This window comes from Molothrus ater, chromosome 1 (genome assembly GCF_012460135.2).
Source record: "Molothrus ater isolate BHLD 08-10-18 breed brown headed cowbird chromosome 1, BPBGC_Mater_1.1, whole genome shotgun sequence".
Classification (NCBI taxonomy): domain Eukaryota; kingdom Metazoa; phylum Chordata; class Aves; order Passeriformes; family Icteridae; genus Molothrus; species Molothrus ater.
In genome coordinates, this window is record NC_050478.2 from 45,635,532 (window position 1) to 45,645,550 (window position 10,019).

The following is a 10,019-nucleotide window of genomic DNA, read 5'->3' on the forward strand; positions in this document are numbered from 1 at the left end:
ACCACTATATTTCTTGACATTTGTTCCTTAAAAAATGGGAATAAGGTCACACTAAGCAGCTGTGAATAGCCATCAACTTTCAGTCACCACCAGCCTGGATGACATTTGAAACAGTAGCTTTGGTTGGGGATGAAAGGCTCTGTGTCCTACTGACAGTGCCTTCAGCCAGTCAAAGATGCAAGTAGGAATGAGAAGTCTGAGATGCATATTTAAAATTGCAGGAACAGCACTTACTATGAAGACATTATTTGAAAGAGTGTCTAGAGGGCAATAGGAGTGTTCTCAATTCTTTAATGTTTTTTTAGTCTGGAAACCTAATTTTTAGTATTATATTTCATGTCCAACATAGGGTCCCCATTAGTCCATACAAAAACCGTATTGCTGATTGTTTTTACTGCAGTATTAGCTGAAGGTACAAGTTCCATTCACAGAAAAGCTTCCAACAAGGGATAAATGATACTCTATTTGCAGCATGTGTCAATATTCAGGTGATGCTGACATTGGACCTGTGAGTATCTGGTAGTTCTGATAAACCAGCCCACAGCAGCTTCTGCCTTACCCATGTGGCTGCTCTCAGCCTGTGCCAGTAAAGTTGAGCAAGAACTGAGTACCTGTAATTAGCTTAATTATATTAAATTTTGATAAAAATGTGGGGAAGCATCATTTTATGAGGTTAAGATATGTGTGTTTGGGAAAGAAAAAGAAAAGTTTGTGAGAAAGAGGTATGTTTTGAGGTGTCTTCCTTGTATCTGTGTATACAGGCAAGGTAGTAGCTTGTTGAGCAAATGGTGAACATCCCCAGCAGCTGTTTCTTTAAGAAGATGATACTTGAAAGGTGAATGTGCTTCCAAGACCTTTCTTCAACCAAGAAAAAGCTTCAGATATAAAGCTTCTTATTTTTGCATTATTTTCAAGTTTTCTTCACAGACATCAAGTTTATGGTTCACTTGAAACCTCACCAAAGAAGAGTTTCTTTCTCTTAAAAATGGTGAGAGAGTAGTGTACTGCTGAGGTAATTCTCTCCATTGTAAAATACAAAATGTGACTTATGACTGATCAGAGAAAGCAGTTCAGCATTATGAAACCAACCTTAACAGAAATAATTTGCCCTTAAGTTTCTATGCTTTCCTGAAATTTGAATTGCAAAAATCCCTTCTTAGAGTAAGAATGCAAAACTCCTCCATTTATTAGTGAAGTAGATATTCCAGTGGAAATATATATAATAATATAATAATATATATATATTATATGTTATATATATAATAATATATATTTATATAATAACTTTTCCTGCATTCATCTTTAGCAGCACCATAATCTCTGAATAGTTTTCTGGAATTTTTTGGAAATATTGATCATTATGTATCAACCATGATATTCCTTATGGCTCATCCTTGTTTAACAGGATAGAGGAGAGGTGCTGAATGGTTGTAGGCATAATATAGAAAAGTAATTTTGAAATTCTTGTTAAATTGCAGTGAGCGTACAACTAAACTGAGATTTAATTACATATTTAATTAAAGGAATAACTATCGATTATGTCATTGAATCTATGTTGCAGCCAGCCCTAACAAACTGCAATACTACAAGAGATCATTAAACTAGTTGTTAAAATTCCAAATTAATGAGAACTAGAACTGGTGTGGATATAAGATGCAGCAATGGTGGGTAGAAGAAAAATATAACCAAGGGTAGAATACATTAATTTCTCAAATTTTGGTGAATGGTGGTTTTATGTCCTGTCATAATTTATTATATCCTATGGAACAAAAGGAAGATGAAACTGGAAGTTTTTAAGTAAGAAACATGAGTAAAGTTTCATCTTGAAAGTGAACAGTGATTCAGATATTATTTCTCACAAGCTCCTGTGAAGCAGGATGTAATCTGTTGTGTGCAAGAGACCTTCAAATTGCTCAGGGAGCAATCAGATCTACTCAGACTGAGATAAAGAGCAAATAAGAGCCAGTGATCAGAGCATGGGAGTGCTGACAAAACCCATGGGTAGCTGTGGATGAGCTGGCTCCTGGGTGCTGGTAGCTCACCCTGTATTCAATCTGCAGTTTTCCTGCTAGCACAGAGTTGGTCCCCTCCCAGGCCCATGGAATGTGTGCCTGGTGGTGGGTAAGGATAAGGAAGCATTTTTGTGGGCACTGGTGAGGAAGAGCTGGGGAAGCCCCAGCCGCCCACATAAATCTGTGCAACCCTGTTTGGTCTGGGTGAGTTTTCTGTGGGCATAGGTGGCACTGCCAACTGGACAGATTGGTTCTTCTCCAGCACCCCTTGGCTTGGATGAAGCTGGTAGCTGGCACTTTCAAGAAAATGTGTTGTAAATTTGAGTTATACTTAATTTAAATGGACAGGAGGCAGCTCATGCTGATCCTTTCCCTCCTTGTGCTTCTACTTTTACTGCTGAAAGGATCTAATTGAAGCATTTTCTTAGCTTGGGGTGTAGCCCCTGTGGATGGATACCATGGGAGCCCATTGCTTGTGGCTGAAAGTTGCTCTGCACAGTGAAGTCTAACAGAGAGGTGATGAGATGATCTCATGGGTGTTTCTGTTTCAGTCTTTTACAATTTCTGTGCATATAAAGCCATTTTAATCCTTTCTATTAAAATGGGTTGTATGCACAGAAATGTGTTCTTAACAGTGACACACAAGGCATGCTGCAGCATGGGCAGGCTTGTAGTCAGACCCTGTGACTCAGTTGGACTAAGTTATTGCTTGAAATAGATAATTTTAGAATTAAACCTCTTTCTTCTTTTATAGTTGAGCATATTTTTAATGTTCTCTGTATGATGTCATTGGCTGTTTTGTGAAGAGACCGTGAAGGTTGTACAAATGTCAGCACCCAAAAGTTAAGATGTAGTAGAGTAAGGGATATCTGTAACCTTTATTTGACCTGATAGTTTTATGGAGCAAGACTCAGTCCTAGTGACCTTCCCTCCCTGTGACATCTTGGCTTTTTGAAGTGTACAGGATAAACAAGGGGCATGAATGTGGAAAGCGCAAGGAATGTGACAGTAGCTGGTGAGCTGCAGGAGTTGCAGGGAAGTGTTTGGTTGAGGCATAACCATTCTTTAGGAACAGAAAGCAATGTCTTGTGGTGAAAGTACTTTTCTCTCTGTGTTGCTCCTATTATACATGGTAGTGTTCTTACATTCAGAACCCAGATTCCAAAACATTTTCTGTGTCTAGTAGGTAACATATAGAGAAGACTGGATTTCTGAAATACAAACTGAGAGAATCAGATATGAACCTCAAGAGAGTAAAAAGGTTTAACGACCTGTAATCAGGATTTACCAATGATTTGTGCTTAGGTAATGGCATCACTGTTTTTTTTCCAGCACACAAGATATGTTTTGGTTTATTTCAGGCAGGTCCCTGTTCCCTGTAGTGCTAAACTACAGGATGTTACGATTATAGATGTGGTGACACTCTTGCTGCAGAATCACTGCTGATAAATTATGGTGGGATGGCAGCTGTAAATACAGCTTCTGTTGTGATTTAAGAGGGAGATGTGAAGGCGTGCTGCCCAGATGCTGGATCAATGGTAAATAGGGCCAGCCACAGCACGCTACAGCTCACAAGTCCTTGCCAGATTTTGGGATTAGAAGTCATAGTTTCTAGCGTTAACTCTCCAGTATCAAAATAATCAGCTGGTTTGGTCCTCCCCTTTTCCTTTCTCTTCAGCCAAGATTTATTTACCTTTGCAAGCAGGAACTGACATGCAAACCAGTTTTTTTTAGTAATTTATTTGAGATACAAGAGGTTTTCAGCAAGTTGCCAAGTATTCGGTGTCTGTTCAAGCTACAGTGCATGAGGCTTCATGTTGTGTTCCCTGTGATCTTCCGGTTCACCTGCTTAACCACCAGGAAACGTGTGGCTGTTTGGAGCTCTGTAGTTGTGCTACTTAAGGATGGAGAAACAATAAACCAGCCTTTGTGGATTCATGTAATAAACCACACCAGCAGCAAAATCAGCTATAATCAGGATTCATTTGACACAAAAGGGCAAATAGCTTTGGTCACTCCACCCCCTGCTCTGTAGGTGACAGTCCTGTGCAGGTAACACTCCTAATGACTGATGAGGGGCGAGAAAAATTTCCATATGCAGTTTCCAGCTTTGCAGTGATTTTAACCTGGTTTCTCTCAGAGAAACCCCACACGTCCTGATCTGAAGGCTGGTAGAAGCTTGGTTATTTTTTCCCTGAAGTGAGAAATGAAAATAACTGTCTCCCCAAGATATCCCTGGGATTCAGACTAAATGGGCCTTGTATTTGCATTGATACTAAGGATGAAATCAGGATTGTCAGACTGTGGTATGTGAATTTGCACACATACAGGGACTCAGAACGTGAGTGAATATTGTTAACTAAACCAAGATATTTTAGATGTCCTCTGCCAAAAATTCAGTAAAAGGGACTTTCTCATCAGTCTCTTCAATGTCACATTCCATTTACAATTGTAATAAATGCTGTAACTTGTTTCCTTCTCTCTTATCCCACAAAAATGACAGAGAAGAATCTTTTGCTAAGCCTTTGGTAAAGATCCTTTCTTTTTGTTCCAGATAACTTCAAACAAGAAGCACTTGGAGAGCCTGAAGAATGATGGCGATGCTCTTATCCAGGCTCTGGAGAGCCTGGTCCAAACTGCCAGGTGAGTTCCCTCAGGCTTTCAGGAATTTCCAGGGCTGAGAGCACTTGCCTCCTCTTTTGTCTGCAACGGTCTTCTGTAATTCTGTGCAGTAAGAGCTTCTCAGGTTTCTGTCCCTGGCCCCCCTCCCTGCACTGCTCTCTCCAAAGTCCTCTCTGTCAGAGCCTGAGGCATGCTTTGATCCCCAGCTGCTGCAGTCCAGCTCCGTGCGTGTGTCGATTCTGTGGATTCTTTTTTTCTTAATTTATTATTTTATTCCAAACCTTGGTCCCTCTGTCAGGGGTTCTTGGCAGAGTGGGCTGCATGCACAATGCAACATTTGTGCTCCGTGTTAAGGTGGCTGTGGTTGATGCATTTGAAATCTGATTCCTTTCAAAAGTTCGGCTGAAGAACAGAACTGCTTTTGTTTAAGAATACCTGTAGCTTTGGCAGAAGGCACAAGACTTAGGGGAATGCCATGGCCTTCTCTGCAAGAACAGAGGTGCTAGTCCCAACAAATGGGCCAAAGCTTAGCTCATCTCCCATAGACTTTCCCTTATCTAATCCCCCTTGGACATTCAATGAATGAATGGCTGTTCTCTGCCTCTCAAACAAATTTTATGCTTCTGCTGTGGGCAAAATAAAATTCATAGAGAAATTGTATTTCCAAGGTCAGTATTTGAAACACTGATCTTGGAAATCTTTGCAGTGCTCTTTGCCTCCCAAATGAAGGCTTTTGGGAAAACTGGCTACTCAGCATTATGGCAGAGTACCATGTTTTGGAAGGAAGGGGGGATGTGGGCAGACATGGAGAGGAAATGCCGGGATGTGGCAAGTGCAAGGAGATGCACCCTGAGGACCAGCCAAACCTGTAGAGAGCAGTCAGCATCCCTCTTGCACACTCAGCTGCTGACTCACAGGGTTTTGTAGGACACATTAAATTATCTCACTAAAATAAAATGTCAGCTCTCCCCAAGGGAGACACAGGCACTATTCTAAATGATCAAATTGGTAGCCAAATTTATAAAAAAAATTAACAAAGATTTATTAGATCGATAACAAAAAAAAATTAGAATTTTGAAAGACCACCACAGCCAAGACAGCGTCAGCCCCGGGTGCAGGTGCTGGGTGAACCGAGATCCGACTGACAGAGTGCCAGCATTTCCCCAGTGGTTCACCCGAATGCTTCAAGCAGCCAGCTTATATACAGTTTATTCTGCCTGAGGCAGGGATGACCGAACGACTGGATCCATACATGTGCAGGAATAGACAACGGTAGGTCCAGGGGTCCAGACTGATGTCTGAGCACCTCGGCAGAGCCTGTATTCGCATGTAGCAGAGTGACCGCTGTGCTTGAGTAGGGTAGATGCAATCTGCCCAGGTGCAGGTCCTTGTGAGTGGTTTAGACATTCCATGGAAACTAGCAATCATGGCCCAGGAAGGTTTCTTTCATACGTTAACAGACTTGGTATTATCTTAATGTTGTCCGGGAACTAATTGAATAAAAATGAGACTCTGCTCCCAGCCAGAGTGATTACAGACATACCTTAGATTCTACAATATTTTATACACATATATAACATGAATTATCTCTACCGTATACTACAGGCACCACTACTGAAAATGAGAGTGGGGGAAGACAGGGTTTTCCTCTCTTAGAAACAACTTTCACTCTGTTTGTAGCATTTCAGCGTTAGATGCACCAGACAGCCCAGTCATTGTCTTTGAGCTCTGCTTTTCTGGTCTTCCTCAGTAGTCTGTTGCAGTCTGTATGTTTCTGTATGCAGAAAAACACATGGTACAGAGCCCAGATCAAGAGCACTCACCCTAATTTAACACAAGATGCTCAGCAGATCAAATTCCAGCTGATGCCATTGAGTATGCCTTACAATACAGTAAGGTGAGCCAGGTCCCTGTGCTGTGCCAAGCTCCTGCACTGTAACAGCAACAAGAGAGCCCCTGAGAACTCCTGGATTTTCATTTCCCCTCCTCCCCTTCTTTAGGGAACAATGTCCCTATCCATTTGCCTCCAGAGGAGACTGAGAGGGACTGAGTCTGGTTCTTGGGACTATAATGGACTCAGACATGCATAAATTGGCAACAGGCAAGCAGAGGAGGCCTGGAGTTAGGAAGCTTTATCAGACTTAGCTGAATGGACATTTATTTATGGAAGGTATAGATATTCTACCTTCTCCTCACATTTCCTTATGTGGCATTTTTCCCAAAATATTCCTTGTGACCTGATAAACTTTGTCTCCTCACCTATGCTTTGAACCTGGTTAAGGAGCCTCTCTGTATCTCCTGCAGAACTGGAAATATTTTAGAGGCAGCTACAGCCAAGGTCCTGGATCTAAGACATCCTCGGGATAGTCTAAACTCAGCCCTTCCACGCACATATTACCACTCGTTTGAATTGAGGAGTGTTTTTGCTTTGCTCATTTCTTACAGACAGCTTTCTAATTTCTCCCTCTCCCTGTGTGTCAGAAGGGAAGTGTGTCCAGCCAAGCAGTTGAGTGCTAAGAGAAGGGTGCTGGTTGGATTGAAAGCTGCTTTCACTGCTCCCCTGCCGCCCTGTAGCAGCTGTGATTGCCAAATTCTGTCTCAGTGATGCTTCCTGAGCTCGTTGGAACAGGCAGTTTTAAGAATGACATGACCAACCCATTTTGCTTAGTAACGACCTGGAATCAAATCCATGCTTAAAATGAGGGATCATAGACATTTATTTCTCAGTAAAGGTGGTTGATAAGATGAATTTGTTTCAGATAACTGATTTAAACTGCTGCATATTACAACATTGACTTATGTAATGTGAACTGATCATTTGGATTTTCTGGTTAGCTCTGTGTTCCCTAGAGTGTGGAGTACTGGTAGATATTGTCATTAGCAACAATAAAGGAAGTTGCAGATTGATCTGCTGATGTCCTTTCTAAGCTATAGATGAGGGATGGTAGTCCATAAAAACTTGATTCTGTGAACTAGGAGTAATGTGTTAGAGCCTCTGTTCCAATGCTAGGAAAGAAATGTGTTTCCAGAAGAAAAAATTAGGCAAAATATATATAATAAAACCTCAGGTGAGGAAGGAAAGGGCCCCAGTGCAGGGCTGTGTTTGGAGGGGCAGTGGCTCCTCCTTGCAGGAGGTGGGCAACACCTGGAGTGGAAGTGCCTGCCTGTGCAGAGCAGCGCTGCAGACAGAGGGCTCTGTGTGTGTGTGAAAATACATCTTTCTGCCAAGCTGGATTTGTGCATGTGAGGAGTCATGGGGTGTGTGATAAATTCTATCTGCCTTTTTTCGCAGAGGAGGTTGAGTGAGGCAGCAGTTACTGGGAGTTGGAGCTGAGATTCATTTCTACTCAAGATGTGCTACAGGGCAGAATCACTGGTTAAAAGTTACTGCTTAACAGAAAAGCAGGTGGAGAGTGCAGTTTATGGCCACTCAGAATTTTCTAGCATAGGTAAAGGCAAATGTGGAATTTGAAGAAAACATTTTTTTCTCCTGAGGACATCTAATGAATGTTACTGTTTTTCATTTCTAGCTCTGACGTTGACAGTGCTGTTGCTCCCTTGGCATTTGAAATTCTGAGAGCGGTAGGACATGAAAATATCAAGACTCCCAAGTGAACAATTTTTGACCATCCTTCTGAAATGTGCAGGTTGTGTACCTTGCTCAGCACCTTGGTCCTGCAGGAACACCTTCAGATGTGCTGAGCATTTAGCAATCCGAGCTGCAGCATTTGCAGAATTTGAGCTGGCTCAGGAAGGGAGGGAATCTGGTTCAGGGGTGGGGAAGGGGTAGTTTGTTTTTTAAACCCCTGTAAGGATGAATTCTTGGTTACTACTTTGCTTTGCTGGCATTACATGATGTAGGCTCAAGTATTTGACAGTTTGAAAGTGTAAATTAAATGAATAGTAGAGTTACTTCACAATATAAAGTATTTCACTATTTCAAGCTAGTTAGAAATGCTCATTTATCTTTTGGACCAGGCGACTGCCTTGGCTGTTCATATTAAGGGGTCACCTCATGCTTGTGACTGGCACTAGAAAATACCTTTTTATCAAGACAGACAATATTGTTCACCTCAAGCAACCAGTAGCAACCACTGTGATCACACAGAGCCTGTGTGTGGGGCATGTAAGGATAGATGTTACCCAGGTTTCTACTCACAGCCTTGTACTCGCTAGCCCCTCCTTAGTCTAGCACTGCTCAGCTTAAGCTACAAGGGTGGAGTGTTGTTCTCAGCTGCCAACGCTCCTGGCTGCAGTTGGCAACAGGTGTGATGATGACCCTGGCAGTTTGTCAACCCCCCAGTAAAAGCTGGTACCCTAGGAAAGGTCCTCAGTGTGCCTAGAGTTAAATTCTTCTCCACATGTGCTGTGGCTGATGTCTGTCAGTTTGTCAGTGCACCCACCAAGCTCAGGTGCCTGTGACAGCTGCTGCTACACCCCTACTCTCGGACAGCCCCGTTACCCAGAGTACGCGGATGCAAGCAAACAGCCCCGTGGTAAACAGATTTCACCTTGTGTCTTACAGGAATTGTTTTCTTACATTACTTCAAATACTGCTATCTTTCAGCTGGAGTTACTAGAAAGAGGGAAGAGTGAAGTGCTGGCTATTATTTGGGGTAGTGTTTTACAGTAAGAGTCAAAGAAAGAGCCAAGTGTGGCTGAGAGGAACAAAGCTGAATTCCTTGTGTGAGCCCTCTCCCTCTGCAGCAGAAGGGGAAGCAGGCTGGTGTGGCTCCCTTCAGCTCTCAGCATCTTGAGCCAGGAGCCTCTGCAGCAAAGCCTGCTCTGATCTCCTGCTGGCAAACTGCTGCCTGCAGTGGATGTGCCTGGAGTGCTGCTCCCAGAGCTGGTGACAGCTGCACGGTGCACACGTGCAGCCTGCGGCTGAGCCGGCAGCCTCAGAACCACTTTGTCCCCTTGCAGTCACACAGGTGCTGCCTCAAGGGAAGCCAGTCACACACAGGTCTTGTCTTGCACAGCAGCTGAACACTGAGGACACCTGAGAAGGGCTTTGAACCAGCTGAGAGCTTGTGGGCAAAGGATCTTTCTTTCCCTGTCCCTTAGTGCTGAGGGGAGCTGAGGCTGCTCACCCTTAGTGAAGCCCTGAGAAGTGGGGCTGGCAGGCCTGGCACCAGTGGAGTTGCCTCACATCTGGCTATGCCTGCCCCACGCTGAGGACCCTGCCAAGGCAAAGCAGGGGCAGACTGGTGCCTTGGAGGACTGCAGCAGGAAACCTCCAGGCTATGAGGGGTAACTATGCCAGAGTGGGATCAAAGGGGTTTAGTAAACTATTCTTGTATCCCTCCACTAAAGTGGTTGTGCAAGTCCAGGACTATTTCTGAACACACAAATATATTTTGTGATCTGAAATAATTTGACACAGAA

At 43.1% G+C, this 10,019-nt stretch overlaps 1 protein-coding gene across 1 annotated transcript in view; it reads left to right on the top strand.

Annotated features, from left to right (window-relative positions):
• Nucleotides 1-8,546, top strand: part of ULK4 (unc-51 like kinase 4) — a 213,706-nt gene extending 205,160 nt beyond the window's left edge. Inside the window, exons 36-37 of the mRNA XM_036395859.2 lie at nucleotides 4,567-4,655; nucleotides 8,165-8,546. Of these exons, the coding sequence (XP_036251752.1) occupies nucleotides 4,567-4,655; nucleotides 8,165-8,249 (174 nt within the window). The 3' untranslated portion in view covers nucleotides 8,250-8,546. The remainder of the gene's footprint in view (nucleotides 1-4,566; nucleotides 4,656-8,164) is intronic.
• Nucleotides 8,547-10,019: the final 1,473 nt, after the last annotated feature.